The sequence below is a fragment of the Oxyura jamaicensis genome, chromosome 15 (genome assembly GCF_011077185.1).
Source record: "Oxyura jamaicensis isolate SHBP4307 breed ruddy duck chromosome 15, BPBGC_Ojam_1.0, whole genome shotgun sequence".
In the NCBI taxonomy this organism is placed as follows: domain Eukaryota; kingdom Metazoa; phylum Chordata; class Aves; order Anseriformes; family Anatidae; genus Oxyura; species Oxyura jamaicensis.
Genome location: NC_048907.1, coordinates 14,127,945 through 14,144,467, shown reverse-complemented (window position 1 = coordinate 14,144,467; position 16,523 = coordinate 14,127,945). Strand labels below are relative to the sequence as shown.

General features: G+C 37.8%; 1 protein-coding gene across 1 annotated transcript in view; it reads right to left on the bottom strand.

The window, feature by feature from the left end:
* SLC15A4 (solute carrier family 15 member 4) overlaps positions 1-16,336 on the bottom strand; it is a 26,117-nt gene extending 9,781 nt beyond the window's left edge. Inside the window, exons 1-6 of the mRNA XM_035341121.1 lie at positions 15,638-16,336; positions 7,925-8,220; positions 7,019-7,187; positions 5,908-5,985; positions 4,461-4,629; positions 481-636 (exon numbers count right to left, since the gene is read on the bottom strand). Of these exons, the coding sequence (XP_035197012.1) occupies positions 481-636; positions 4,461-4,629; positions 5,908-5,985; positions 7,019-7,187; positions 7,925-8,220; positions 15,638-16,207 (1,438 nt within the window). The 5' untranslated portion in view covers positions 16,208-16,336. The remainder of the gene's footprint in view (positions 1-480; positions 637-4,460; positions 4,630-5,907; positions 5,986-7,018; positions 7,188-7,924; positions 8,221-15,637) is intronic.
* Positions 16,337-16,523: the final 187 nt, after the last annotated feature.

The following is a 16,523-nucleotide window of genomic DNA, read 5'->3' as shown; positions in this document are numbered from 1 at the left end:
AGTTTTTATATTTTCTTTTTTTCCCCCCCCCCCCCCCCCCCCCCCACCCTCAGAAAGTTGTTCCCACATACTAACTGACTTTCTAAACTATGAGCTCAGTTTCTAAGCCAAAATATTACAAAACACAAATTTTATTTGCAACTCAGAGCAGGTTTCAGAGGAAATAGTACAGCATTAAAACTAGTATTTCAAATACAGTTTTTGAAATACTATCTTGTTCCATTAGGGCTTATAAATATCCAATGCTAACTGGATGGCAATCAATTACTCAACTGCTGCTCTGTTTGAAACGACATCTTACACAGACATTTTTCAAATGTGAAAAACATTTGCAGGCTTTGACACTGTATCAGTTATATTGCATAATATTTTATTTGGAGTCATGATAACTCATAACAATTCAAGAAGTAAATATTTATTTTCTAAAAATCCATTACTTATGACAGATATGAAAGCAGATTTAAGACACGTAACTCTTACCTGCTATACTTGCAAATATTTCACTGAATCCAATCAGCACATATTGAGGAATCTGCCACCATATTGGCAAATCTGCAGCATGGTATGTAACATTTCCAATTGTCTGATCAATTGTTTTAACCTTTACAATTTTCAGTCTGTTGCTTTCCAGAATTCCTACACAAAGTGGGAGGAAAAAATAAAAAAGACTTACCTAAGATGCAAATACTATTTCTTCATATTAAGAATTAAATTAGTATTCAGTCCTACATGAGAATTATAATTTATGACATAGGAATACGTATTTCTTATTTCCCAATATAATTTCACTGCCAACTACTCTATTGTTATTTCAAGACATACAAATTTTCTGCCGTAGAATTACAGCAATTATATTCTTATTCAGTAGCAATAAACATATAAATACTTAACCTTTTTCTAGATGGATTAGCTAAGAGTTTTCTCACACAAAATTTATATGCCACCCCCCCCTCTTTTTTTAAAAAAAAAAAAAAGGACAAAAAAGGGACAATTTTTGCAAACTACTACTTTGCAGTGTTGCATGGTATTAGTAAATCAGGAACATTTTGCTTATTAAAATGGCTACACTAGTGCTGTAAAACCATGAAAACACTTTACAAATATGATTATGACATTTATAAGACACTTATCCCAAGACTGTGATTTACAAACTAGACGTTGTATAGAATGCACTTCATGTAGAATGAAAAATAGAGATGACTGTGCAAATATAAATAAAACAATTTTTAGCTTGTTAAACACAACGGTTTAGAGAATGAATACCAAATAATCTAGCATGAAATATTGTAAGGTTTTGCTGAAGTCACCTAGATTAAAGTATTTGCCTCACTGTTACACAAATGCACAGAATTAACTAATAGTTAATAAGATTTCCTGATTTACCCAGAAAGGATCTCTATAAACAAACTCTGAATACCCTTAGAAAGGGTAAGTTGGATTTATCCATCACCAGTGCAGAGAAGCTGGGCTGAGTCCTCACACTACTTCCTGCATTGTTATACACATATGGCCCCCCACGTAGTGCCTGCTGGTTTCAGTTTCATTCTACTTAGCCAAAACTACGTTAGGCCACAAAATGCAGTTTCTTATTAGTCCTGGTTGTGGCTGGAAAGAAAGCATGAGGAAGGTTCCCTGTAGATCGTCTGTAGTTAAATCCATAACTAAAAAGATGTTTCAGAAATCAAGAGCTTTAAGGGTAACACTGTACTTCTTCGCTGTAGGGAACTAGAGCCAGAGCTCTGAAAACCAGACTGTGGGAACACACATTAACAAGTGACTTACAAAGTACTTTGAAAATGATGGAAAGCTGCATTTGTGTAAACCACGTTCAATAGGAGTTCAGGAATCTATTCAAGTAACAAAATCTAGTAGATATCCAGTCCACTCTTCTGAAACAAAGGGCTGTAGAGGGAAAATTAAATACTACCTCATGGCCCCAAAAATATTTACTTAAAAGAGTGTTTTCCTTAATAACATCTATTTTTGAGGTAAAGATTGTTGTGAATTTGGTATCAGGCTACCACATTTTCTCTACCTTCCTCATTTTTTGGGTGATGACTTCCCCACCTTAAGTATCTTTGTTTAGCTTTTCCGTCACCTCATTGCCCTCTGAACTATGAAAAGTTGATACACAAAGCTGGGTTTCTTGCTATTTTGGTTTTAATATAGCTGACAAACAGTTTAGAGCAGAACTTAATTAAAACATAAAGCATTACAGTTAGCTAAGAACCCATACATGATTTCATTCACACACATTCAACACAAAAATATTGCTCTTCAAAACATTTAGTGATCCTTGATGTGTTTGACATTCTTCACCAAGTTTAGGAGGTATTTAGTTACACAGGAGCATAACTACGTTACACCAAACTTCCATAAGTCTTCAAAGCTGAGTACTTCAGGATCTAGACTCTATTGGTTCTTTCTTAGACTCTGACAGCCAAGCTTCAAGTTTAATCTTACAGTTTTTGTAATTAAAAGAATCTTAAGTTTTTGCAATAATTGTTTAAACTCTATAAATGAAGTAGATTTTCCAGTTGAATAACCTTAAATACTGCTGCTCAGAGTTTACAATAAAAATGCATGAAGCACAGCAGATGTTCACTAAATCCAATCAGTTGTATTCTCACACAATGAGATATTTTAAGTAATCTAAACAATCTAATAGGTAGCCTAAATAGTGTCCAGATCTAATGCCAGTCAGATAAGTAAGTTAAAATGGAAATATGGCACAAACAATCATTAAGATACTTCCAAGATTGCAAATTAATACCCTAACATCTCCATACATTCAAAATTTAATAGTTTTCTCTAAGGCAGAAATTGTTGGAAGTAATGTTGCACTTTAGGAATATTAAAATGTGGCTTCTACAAACAGCATTTAATGAGAAAATAAAAATTTTATGAAGCAAAAAAAAAGCAGAAGCTTTTCCCCACATTAAAAATAGACAGAGTTCCCTATGCCCCAAAGCTGCCACAATCAAGCTCTGAAATTCATATGATGATGAATGGATGCCAAGTTACACCAAAAGGTTAGATTTTCCAGCCAGATTGCAGATAATCGAACTAACAAAATCATGCATCACATCTGTAGGCAAATAGAACAGAAGGCATTTGAATTTTTTAGAAATTCTGCCATATATGCTCATTTCCCAACTCAGCAATCATAATGCAATGTTTGTGGTTTTTTTTTTTTTTTTTTTTTTTTTTTCCTCCAGTACTAATACAGAATTCACTTATATGTGAGCCAGCAAGTTCTATTTAAAGAGATGACATTTAACTGTTTTACATCACCTTCTCTTGCTGGTAGCAATATCTTAAGTAACATGGAATAAGAGAAACACTCCCGTTTTAAGTTTAAATGACTTTGCTAAAAGAACTTTACTTGCCCACATACAAAGTGACCTTGGCCTAATAAGGCCTAATCTCTCTCACTGAAAGAAATCTTAATAGCCATATAAAGTGTCCCTCTTGCTAAAATATAGGAGACTACAAGTGCTGAAATTAATTTATTTGATGTTATAATGCTTTATCAATATGTTCATTAGAGCGATTCTAGGTGAAGGCTATGCATTCTATGAAGCATTGCTTAGAGATGTTCATTCCACATCAGCAGCGCTTAACAGCTTTAAATCATCTCAAAAGCAGCTGATTTATGATTTGAGCAGAGATGCCATCTTTTTCCTCTTGTGTTATAGCTAAGCTATTTTACACTACAGTAATTCCCAAACATTAGGAAACATTAAGATAGCATTAAGATAGGGGAGAAAAAAAACAAAGTGGGAGGAAACTTGTTCAGCAATAACCTAACTTTATTATTTCAGATTAAGAGAAAGGATTTTAGGTAAAATTTCAGTTTTATAATACTGAGAAGTATGAAGAAGAATACTTATTTCTGAACCTGTTCATTTCTGGGAATAAATGTTCACCTTCAAGAGAAATGGGTAACAAATCAGACAACATGGACTTCCATAATACAACACAGTTTATATTAGGAGGACTAAAGGCCTCAAATCCAAATGTTAGACAAGTTGTTCAGGCAAGCCAAGCACTGATAGTGAAGGTATGGCATTTGTTTGTTCAGGCAAATATGGTCAGAAGATAAATATTTATGTATCAAGCACTCTTAGAAAGAAATGCTGTCAGTTATGTATGTGAAAATGTAAGCCCCCTACCGTGAAAATCTTAACTAACAAGTTGATTTTAAAAGGTATACTCCAAGTCTATTTCAGGCAGGAAATATTCTCCAGTTTTAACACAAATATTCAAACCAGTCTAGTAGTCTTTGGATAAAATGTCTTTCATTGAATGAAATACATCCATGCAGTTGCATTCCAACTATCCCATGAGAAAGACTCCTGCATTAACTTGATTTAAAGATTCAGGAAGGTTTTGAAAAATGTTATTTCAAGTTACCAAATAAATAACTATGTAAGTAGATCTCCAAGTTTTGTTCTTACCTGCAGCAAATGCAGAACACATCACAAAGAACATTCCAACTGCAATCCTCTTCAGTGATGATGGCAGCAAGCCATTCCTCTTTAAAATGGGGTCCACCAATCTATCTTTTAAGGGTATTAGGACCAGAATAAGTACTGCATCAAACATAGTCAACCAGGCTGCTGGAAACTAAAATGCAACAGGATGACTTAAGTTAGCAATTTCATACTTATTGGTTCATTTTTACTGTTATGTAACAAAGGAAAAAATTATCTTTCATGAAATACTGAGACCCATAACAAACCACAATGAATAAGACATTGTGAAGAGAAAACTAAGTGTGTGTAAATGCTGAGGAAAACAAACACTCAGATATTCAAGTTTTCATTTAATTTGGCAGTTATTAGCTCCGTTAGCAAAGAAGTGCAAATATAAAGTTAGCAAAGTCGTTTTGAAAAGATTTTTTTTTTTTTTTTACAAAAGGTTTTTTTTTTTTTAATGTTTCAGTGGACTCATAGTTTAGGACCTTGCTCTGAATTAAGTTTTGTCAAAACACAAGCTAACTAACTAACACTACATAGATTCCTTTTGAAAAAGAAGATAGACATTGGCATTATTTCAATATCTGAATTTTTCTACATACCTCTTGAAATGCATTTAATGGAAAATCAACATCCTTTGGGAGCTTTTCTGCCATAAAGATTTTTTAAGTCATAGAACACCTGACAAGAATTGTGGCACTCAAATCTAGTAAACAAAATTGTGCAGCTTTTTAAAATGAATATACCCCAAAATACTTTTTAAAAAGTGTTCAAAGTCAGTATTTAATGGCGTACAAGCGATTAATATAACTAAATATTTGCCACTATTTTACTTCCAGCAATATAATCTGATCTGATCTAATTAAACATTATTTCCACTTCAGTCTAATAGCTAGGTTCAGTACACATTCTATTATTCAGCTTAGAACTTTTTGAGTATGTCACAGATTGGTGGCATATTCATGAAATTTTTTTGAAAGATATTGATTGAAAAACCTCCTTCAATATGCCAAACTGATTCAAGATAAAGTCAATACTGATTAATCATTGAGGTATTTCATGCTCCAAATCTGCAAATACTAATGTTTCAGTAAAGTATGGGTATTAATACTGAGTTTCTAGGACTGCTTCTGCACTTACAACTTTGCAAACTTAGGGCATACTGATTTTAAAGATTCCTTCAAAGATCGTACTCTGTCCACTAAAGTACAAAGACAACCATAATTTAAGGCAGTGAAAATTATCCGAATACATTCAAAACAGATTTTTCAAAATTATGCCTCATGTCTTTTAATGTACGCCCAGCATCTGTAGCCATTCATTACACTTAGTTGCTACCTTAACTTCCTGTAATTGTCTGTACAATACTTATTTATTTTGCATTTCAACTAAGGAAAACAATTTCCACTTGTTTTGCCCTACTTACCGTATGAACAGAGTTGGTGTCATTTGCTATTTCAGGAATTTTCAGATGAAGGCTTTGCAATACATATGTTGTCTGCATCTAGCATTAGGGAAGATCATTTGAGATTACTTGGACATGCCAAACTGAGACCAAGATGTTTTTACCCTTTCATATTTAACAAATATTATGCCAAAGGTAAATTGTGAATATAGCTAGCCAAAAAGAATTATTGTTAGAACACTGTAAATTGCTTTTAACACATAAATTTAATTTTACTAAGTGCAGAAAGAATCACTCGTGACTTAAGTTACAATATCTGCTTTTTTTCCCCCAAATATTTGCTACTGTAATTCATCGCAGTAAAACAGAAAAACCAGAAAGGAATTAGTTAAAAATAAAATCTATTCCACTTACCCTGACCTATGTGAATCAACTGCAAGATGAAACAGAGTGCCTTATTTAAGATACGTTAATTTGTACAGCTATTAAACAATAATTTTAATGATTTTGTTTTAAGTTATGTTAATTAGTTTAATTATCAAGTTAAAAAAAATGATTATTTGAATGTATTCTCAGTAACCACTTTTCATCTCTCTACCTCAGGGGGAGAACTCCCAGAAAAAACGTGAAATTAGATACTTTGCCATACCGGTAAGCTAATAAAGCTATCCCTGCTAATTTTATCCAGCAAATCAAAAATGCAGAAGCTATCATCACTTAGTATTATTTTTGCTAAGACAATGCTAAAACGATCCCTGAGATGCAGCTGCAGGTGTGTGAATGAAAAGTGGTTAACATTACTGAACGCATGGGTATTAAACAAAACAAGCAGTCAGTACTGGAGTTCTGAAGAATCCTGTTCAATATTCATCTCTCTAGAATCACCGCTACTAAATATTAACTGCAAATAAACCTTTTGGAACAGCCATCCCATCACCCTGTTGTGCAATGTTACTCCCCTCCCCAAAAAAAAGCTTTCAGAGAAAAGGTAGATTTACAACCTAGGCTCAGAACTGCAACTTAATGCTATAGCCTCAGACCTTTCAAATACAGTTGGAAGAGTAAATCTTTACATTTGAGATTACATTTCTCAGACGTGGAAAATAAGAATGTAACCCTTTGAACAACTCACTTGAAAATACACTGTCCAGTAAGGTATTAAAGCCAAAAAGACAGGGATAATCTTCACAAGAGCCTTCACATCTTCAACTTTATCTTCTCTGAATGGGCCTCCACGAGACAGCTTAGCCATCTCAAACAAGCTCTGCTTCTGAGGTTGCTGAAGGACTCCCTGGCCTTCGCTGTTGAAAAGAAATTGAATTTAGTTAAATAACAACAAAAAACGACAGTTAAAGAACAATAAAACTTGTCTTCTCTGTGGTCCTGTAACACATTTTAAAAAACAAAAAAGCTCTTACGTTTCCAAAATAATATATCCTTAATTACAAATAAACTAGGCCATAATGGATCAGTAGCAGCTGAAAGCACAAGTTTCCTATTCTAAAGTTCTATTCTAAAGGTTTGCTTATTTCACTTACTCATCCTCATACATAAGTAAATGGTACAGCAATATGCAGATCTTAACAGTATTACCAAATAATGAATTGTTTTACAATCTGAATATATGAAAGCCCATCTCACATGGTAGCGTTTTTAAAATCAGATGTCCCATAAACATATCTAGGCAATTAAGGAAGTTTACTACTGTTTAAAAGCAGCATACTTGGGTAACGTTACACTTGCAGCAACTTTGGCAGGACAAAGCATTCAATTGAAAACAGCAGACTTGACCTCACAGCATGGAGATCCAGAGAACTCAAAATGCATCTCTCTTTCGTCTCCAAGTTCTCTGTGTACAATTTCCAGGGCCCCAGTTCTCCACCTGAGTAAGCCTCAGGTGATCCAGTTCTTGAAGAAAAACTGCATATTCTAGCATTTTCTCTTACATGACTTACTGCCAGCTAGTCTGAACAAGTTAGTTTCAATCCTTAGACTGATTGACTGGAATTCAGACTATACAAAAGAGCTCATTACAAACCTATTTGTTGAACGTTCCATATGTCTCTTTCTTGAGCAACAAGAATATGCGAGAATTTTAAACATGTCTGTGAAGGCACTACCATCAGGTGGTTTTGTGATGAAGAAACTTTGACCACATAAGAAAACCATGAATGAAATCCCAATGCAAACTGTTGGGATACTATATCCAATAACAAAGCTCACATTCTGCTGAATGTATGCAATGCCTCCCAGAGAGAGAATAGCTCCCAAATTTATGCTCCAGTAAAACCAATTAAAAAATCTTCTTGTAGCTTCTGGACCCCGATCTTTGACCTGGAAAAGATTAAAAACAAGTTCTTCAATTTCTGAAGGAAATTAAGTGTGTTTATTAAAATTCAATCAACCATGACACAACGAAGAGTTTAGGTTTAATTTAATCATATTGAAATGATTTAACTGTTTTGGGCTTAGCATGGTATTTAATGACACCTTAATAAACTATCCCATTATATCAGTGACCTTCCAGAAGTTCAGCATATAGATTGAAAAGTCATAAGACTAAGCTACATAGCTTTCCAAGAAAGGCCATTATTATTTCTATTGGACTGTATCTCATTTGATAACTTCTGTAGACAAAGCTTACTCAAATTACTGTCCCACAATCCACACAGAAATTAAAATAACTTTTTTTTAGTAAAAAGGTTAAGCTACCAAAAAATTTATCCATTATTAGTATTACAGCAATTGCTTCTTCCAGCTGCATATACCTAACAGTTAACCATACTCTATTTTTCTAAGCCTCAGGTGATGAAAGCACAAATTCCAAATTTAAGTTTTAACCCAGTCCTAATTCCTCTCATCAGAGCATAAATTGAAGACTTGCTATTCTGACCTTAAAAAAATAAATAAATTCAAGTTGCCTGACGTTATCAGGCAGTAAAAGAGCCAGTAAACATCTACCCTTCTATCAAGTCAGCTCTGTTAGTAGTGTTATTTTTCTGCTTCAAGTGTCTCTCCAGTGAAAGTAAAGACGTTCCTGGTTTGCACAATCATCCTGTACTATTTCCACCATCACTCTTTATTCTGTATTGACTACCGTAAGACGCCCCAGGTTTTGTAATTAAGTCACAAGAACTCACCATAACTCATAAGATGTGATGTAAAAGAAATTATGCAAGTTAAAATCTGAAATACGTTAAAAAGATCAAGAATACTAGAATAGAATAATCCATAATACCATGTTTGTCATTGCTTTATGACTGAAAGATCATAAGCAGTGACCAGTGAGTTAGTGCCATGCACTGGTCTTGCTGAATCAGTTGTTTTTGACTTCTAATTTCAAGTTTCCCTTCCTCTTTTTGCCAGACCTTAAATACATTTTTAACATTGTCAGTTCTGATTTATAGCTTCAAGTTTCTTGGTGCACAAACCCATCTGTGTCATTTAACTAAGCTCAACAAAAGAAATATTAAAGTATCTATTCCTATGCACTTCATAGCACTGTTAGGCATCCAAGTATGTCTATTGTGTGTCAAATACAATCTCTGAGCATAAAACCAAGAAATTCTCCCTCTCCAGTTTCAACTTGGTACCCCTCTCTCTTAACAGTCATCATGTGCAGCAAGGCAATTCCTTCTAGACCCCAATAACAGCAAGGTATTAGCAAAGAATTACATCATAGGTTGATAACATCAATTAAGTTGGAGCACTGTCTATTTAACTAAGTCTTTCATTTCTTCATGATAAAGTCTCAGTTCTCTTACACTTACTGCAAGGAAATGACTTCCCATCCTCTCTTACAAATGACTTTGCTCATGTCTAGGCAAAGACAAGTAGGAAGGTAAAAGCAAACTTTATAAAATATAAGAACAGTGAAAGCATAGTGTGATATTTCTATCAAATATTATCCCAGCCTCCAACTATTAGCTCCCAACAAACTTCCTGAACCAAGGATGGCTTCCATCTCTGAGTAACATGTAGCATATTTTCCTTTTGTGTACTTGAACAGCCTTCCCCTGAACCCAAGTCAGCTTTTAGCACCCTAATATCCTGTACCAGAGTTCTCCAGTAAATTACACAGCAGCAAGAAACATCTCAATTTATCTGTTTTGAACCTGCACTGTACTAGCCTCACTTGCCTAGTTCCAGAAAGCAAGAGAAGACGGCTTAGCTTTATCCCATCCCTTGCCCACTTTTACCCCTCTCTCACCACCGATTATTTCCACAAACTGCTGCTATATCCTCCTTGTAGCTGCCTTTTCAGAGGTAGGAAGTTACAGAATGCTGCAGGATTCCTTGCATGGAAACCACTGACAATGTCTGTGGCTCCTCCCTGCACCTTCCCTTCTCCAGTATCCTTTTTGAAACAGGATGACCAAAAAGGAACACAGTGCTCAAGGGACAAACACACCACAGACCTACAGTGAAAAGAATTGATTTTCTGCTTCCTTATCAAGGTACATATGCACACTAAAAATCACGTCCCAACCATTCCTGAAAAGCCACTGTGGCATTTTACTGACCAATGTTAACAACTTAATAAAAATGCCACCAACCTAGCTGGTGGAGTAATTTGTCAAAGTGGAAGAGCTACAAAGTCATCTCACGAGAAACAGAAAACACTGGAGTTAAAAGACAGTCCTCATAGTTTCTTTCAAATATTGCATCCTCTACCTAAAATATTAGCTACATTACACTTACAGGGGCCTACTCAAAGTTTCCCATTGGCTATTACGTGATCTGTGTGACAACATACAATAGATTTGTTTATTCTCAAGTGTTCACTGAATGAACAACAAATATTTATTTCTCTGTTACTAATCTTGTAGATGGTACATTTTAATGAGCAATGAAGAAAGCCATCTTCTAATCTTATTTTTATTTATCAAGGATGGGCATTTTTCATAGAACTACAGGAATTCTCCTTGTGCCTGCCTGCATTATTTTCAATCACCCAAGCAAAAAGAAAAATCTATCCCTCCCTCTGCTCAATTTCCTCTGTGCTCAAGCATAGCAACACTGTCCTTGTGGTATGAGCACCACCAGCTTCATTATACTCTTATTGTCCTACCAGCAGCTGCAGCAGGGAAGTAATGCACACAAGGGGCACAGGTACGGTGTAGATCCTGGATCAAATCTGTCCTGCAGGCTAATGGTTCCATATCCCTGCACTGAAAGTCAAAATCTGCACATTTAAAAGATTTTGCCCCCATCACAACAAAACAGTTTCCAATCAGTAGTAGTACTATAAAAGATATGAAAAAGTTCAGCTTCTTAGATTTAACATGTTTCAATAAAACTTCTAACATCAGCAAAATGCCAGTGAAATGCCAAGGCTGGAGTGCTACACTTCCTATCACTGAATAAAAGCATTGCAGTAAAACCATTTCAAAGGTTCCCTGACTCAAATGAACATTAGCGAATATCTAAGGCACACAATTAATTGTTCTAGATAGCATGTTGTTTTACGCATTCAGACACTTTCCACAGACTGTACCAGTGTGGGACAGCTGTTAGTTATGTAGGTCATCTTCCACCAAATATCCAGTCCTGCACCTCCATTTAACTGTTCTGCATTCTTCAAACCTTTCACACCTTTTTCCCCACTAAATGGGATGGCACACCACTCTCCAAGCACAGTAAGGGACAATCCAGCAGTGTTTCTGATTCAATAAAAATAAAGAATGACGTACTCTACTGTAAAATGAGCATCCAAATTGCTCTGAATTATCTTGTTTTCAAGTATAGGGTAAATATTAATTAAAAAGACAAAATCAATCAAACAAATAAAAGCAAAGGAATAAAATAAAAGATTAACTGGAAGTGTTCTGCCACAGCTGCACTGTCAGTCATTGACCAGCTGACTGCATTCAGGTGGGCCTCCAAAGAGGAAATAAAAGTCTTGCTATTTTCAAGACATCTACCAAGACTGAAAAAAAAAAAGTCTAACCTAACCTTTGATACTACCACTGTCCAAAAGGCATTTTTCTTCATAGATCTGATAACTATCCTTGACATACTATGACGTGCTGAATGTTATAATTGGGACCTACATGGCATTTGGATTTCAAAATAGTACATGAATAGTTCTCAAAGCCAAAATTTCTAATACAAAACATTTATGGTCATTTATCTGACTGATTATGGTCAGATGAGATGCAATTACCAGGTCTCATGCTAAGTGCCTAGAACACTGTCTTCTGGGAGTTGTGTAATCTTCAAGTTATTTACAGCCACTTTCAGTGGAGGACACACAAGCTGTGTAATGCTGCACTGCAATGCTGCAAACCTGTTTAGGATATGAGACCAGCATCTCACAATCATGGCCAAAATTTTAAACACAGCTAAAACAGAGGAAGGGTAACCAGATTTTTAGTTACAACACTTGATGAAAACAGTCATTAAAAATACCTGACCAACAGCTGCCCCGACATTAATACTTAGACCTTATTCTGACTTAGAACATGATCACTTGCTAAGTTACCCCCCTCCAAAATTTTTCAACACCAACATCTTTCCTGGGAGATGATCTATGTACTGACCAAAGCAGTCGCTACAACTTGACACCAAAATATCACACAGCTCTAATATTAAAGTCTATTACACAGATTCTTCTAATTTTTACGTGAAGAGCCAGGAATCCATAGATGCATACAGTGATTCACCAGTTGTTCTTGGAGAGCAACTGAAGAGAGTAACAGCTTTATACTAATGCTTGACGGCAACAAAATCTTAAATTTTCATAGTAAAATTCGGCCAATCCACATTTCAGGTCTGCTTCCTCTCACTACTGCTGCATCTGTGGAAACAAATTAGTACCGCACACATGAATGCCATGAGTTCAGTTTTCAAACTGTTACCTGCAGACTTTTCAAGGTCCCCAGTCTCCCAAGAAGTTAAATAACAACAACAAAAAAAAACAACTCATGGTTAATGACCTTCAGCTCTTTATAGAGGATCCCCTATTCCTCCCCAGAGGCTGCAAAATCTAAGTTCTACAAACCAAAAGTTGAAAATCACTCTAAAGCTGTCTTTTTATCAGCAACTCCCAATACTATTCTCTTTGGCAATACTAGAACTAAACCCATTGCTGTTTAAGTAGCAAACCTTAAAGAATTTTGGCACATTCTGGACTGATACATTTAATTCTGAAATGTAGAGAGGAGAAATACTGTGTGTTAAAACTAGCATCTCCATAATCATATAACCACCATAACTCTAGAACAGATTCATCTATTGTTAGATCAACGGTTACAGATGATACTAGACCATAGTCTGCTATTGATTTTGGCTTCAGTGATGAAGCCAAACCAGCTTTCACAATGAGGTATAGTTGAACATAGTCAGATGTTTCCCAACTGCAACAAGTCACAAACTGCTACACAGAACAGGAAGTGACTGCAAAACACTTGCACCCAAAAGGGGAACTGACAAGTGTCAGGTTGTACTTATCACATGCTTATAAACACTATTCTGAGAACCATCACTTCAGATTTAGACTCAAATGTTGGATCTGTCTGCAACTTCTAGGAAAGAAAGAGTTCTCATTTATAAACTCCATTAAGTAAAGTTGGCCTACACCTAGTTTGCAGTAACTGCTTTTGGTAAACTGACTCGCAAAAGTCAGTTTTTTGACACTGCAGTAAGTCTATTTAGTCGTAACAGCACTTCTAAATGCACCCATTTAACAGGAGCTAGGCAACCACACCATTTTAACTGAAGATGACGGTAATTATTGGAAGTCAGTTTCCAACTTTCCATGAAGTGATTCTTCTATTCTATATAAATAAAGCCTCATTACTTTTTGGTTCTCCACCCAAATTATACATTATCAGTTAAAACTGAAAGCTTACATGGTAATTTTTAAGAGACTAGCAATGAAGTGCAATTGGCAACATCTGAAAGCTGGTTAGCGTCAGTTGAAGCACACAACATGCAAGTGATAATATTTCTCTTTGCCTGGTATTTAAGGGAAATAGGTGAATTCTTGTCAGCATATGTCCAACCAAAACATGTTTTCATTGTATTCTGGTCTCCCAAGAAGATGACTCTGGGGGACAAACTTTATTTTCAGCAATATATATCCATCTACCCAGCAGTTTGCTACATTACTATGCAGGAAAAAGCCACTCAAGAGGGCCCAAAACTGCACAGCAAGGTAAATGGTATGCTGTAATATATTTAACAATAGATAAGCCAGAAAAACAGAGAAAGGGAAAAAAATCTGGTCCTTGGCAGAGCACTAGTAATTATAAACCAGAGGAATATTTCTTTTGCTTCACTCTACATAAATCACTGTGAATTATCTGTAAACCTAGCCAAAAACTGCTTTCAGTGTAATCCTGAGGGAAAAGACTTAAAAAAAATAAAACAAAATAAAACAATCCATCTATAACAGCTACACTTCCATTGCCAACAGTTCTTCCCTTGCTCTCTTCCTGCCATTATTTATCTCTTACATTTAACATTCATAAAGTGTTCTGAGGATAAGCAAACAGTTTTGAAAAACACCTTACAAGATAGAGTCGTATTAAGGCGGTTTCACTTGATGGGCTCATGCTGGCTTAAACAGAACCAATACGCTGAGGACATACAATTCTAGTCTACAATAATGTTTTACATTTATATGCTGCCTTTTACTCAGAATCTCAGAATCTGTAATACGTGAAATGCCAAAGAATGACAAATGTGAACTGCACAACAGAGCATAGAGGGACACTTGGCAAGGAGATTGTGGCAGATCCTGCCTCTCACAAATAATTTCATGGCATTTCTGATAGCTGCATTAACCGTAACTCAATGGGCCAGCAAACTGAAGTGGAGGTATGTTCCTTGCTTTGCCACCAAGAATGATTTTGTTGGGAAAACTGTTCAGTATCTAAGCATCTGAAATTCTCAATTTGTAAAGCAGAAATTATACTTCATCAGCCAGCATACTACCTTAGACAAAAAAAAACAAAAAAAAAAAACAAAAAAAAAAAAACACATGCAACAGCGCATTCCAGATGATATTGAACCATGAGCTGTCTGTCAAGTATTTTCTGTAAAGTCACTTGGTTCCACAATGATGATCCAATGAATGATATCACCAAAGTGGATGGAGGTAAGATCGTTTCACAGGACATGTCCTTACGAGAACAGCCTTGGTAATACATTAATACTTTTATCACTTGGAGTGCGCCTTCCCACCTGTCACCTGGAGCAACATAACCCTGCATAAAAACATCACTCACAGGCACACTTAAGGCTGAAAAATGTTTGTTCGTTCTCTATCCTTCATTTATCATAGTAGGATAAGAAAGGCCTCTGACCACTGCTCCAAAAGGCCCATGTTATCCTTGTCAAAGCTAAAATGTATATCAGGTATTTCACGTGATGAGCTCTGAGGTCAGTTTATCTATGTACAACTCCACCATGCAGGATAATTAACAACCTACTTAGCGGTCATGAAGAACCAAAACCAATTCCTCAATGCCAAACCAGGTACTGGAGCTCCAAGGAAAACAGAAGTCCTAAGAAATCAGCCATCACAAAGCCACCAAAATCACATCTCACAGGGTACAACCCACCACCCTACATTACACAGGGAACAAGGCTAGATAATCCACATTCCTCCAGGCCTTAACACCCATGCAGCTGTGAAGCAGCTAGCACGCCATCCATCCCACCAAGGCAATCCCTCTGCACGACTACCACCCATCCCCTGGCTTGTAGCAGGGCCCACTTCGGCAGCCACCAAGTTATACTCGACCTGGTCCGCCCCAAAAGGGGTGATGTTGGCCTTGACCGACCCGACGCCCAGCCCCACGAGGACTAGTCCCACGAAGGTGGCAGTGGCACAGTAGCGGGTGGCTCCTGCTTGGGCGCAGGGCACAGGGGTGGCATTGACTGCCGGAGAAGAGCAGTTCTCCACGGGGAACAAGGGGATGTCCCCGCAGAGGCCCTGCCGGGTGTGCGGCGCAGCGATGACAGGGAAGGCCAGCATGCCCAGCAGGTAGAGCGCCATGCTGAGCAGGATGGTGCCGAACTTGCCTAGCAGGGCATCAGCCAGCCAGCCGCCGAAGGGCGACACCAGGTAGGTGATGCCCATGAAGAGCAGCAGGGCCTGGCTGGCCTGGGCGCCCTCCCAGCCGTAGGGCGGCCCGTTGAGGAACAGCACCAGGTTGGAGGTGACGCCATAGAAGGCCGCCCGCTCCAGCAGCTCGGCCAGTAGCACGGCGCCGCACGCCACCCGCCGCCCGCGGAAAGCGTCGCTCGCCGCCCGCCCGCGCTCCCCGCTGCCCAGCAAAGGGCTGCGCTCGCTCGGATCCGCCTCATCCATGGCGGCAGCAGCGGCGCCTCCCAGGACCGCCACGGCCCTGCCAGACTCCGCTCGGCCCTGCCGCTGAGCCACCGCACAGCCCGCCTCGGCCCGACCCGAGGAAACTTCCCCGCCGCCCCGCGGCTGTGGGCGGGGAAAAGGCGGGGCACGGCGGAGCCCCGCCATTGGCTGAGGTCACTGTCGCTCTGCATCACGTGGGCCGGCGGTAGAGGTGGTTGTGGGGGGGTGGGGCTAGTGGGAGAGGAAGGGGCGGGCCGTGAGGGGCGGTGGGGAGGGGAGGAGCCGCGGGGAGGGGAGGAGCCGCGGGGAGGGGAGG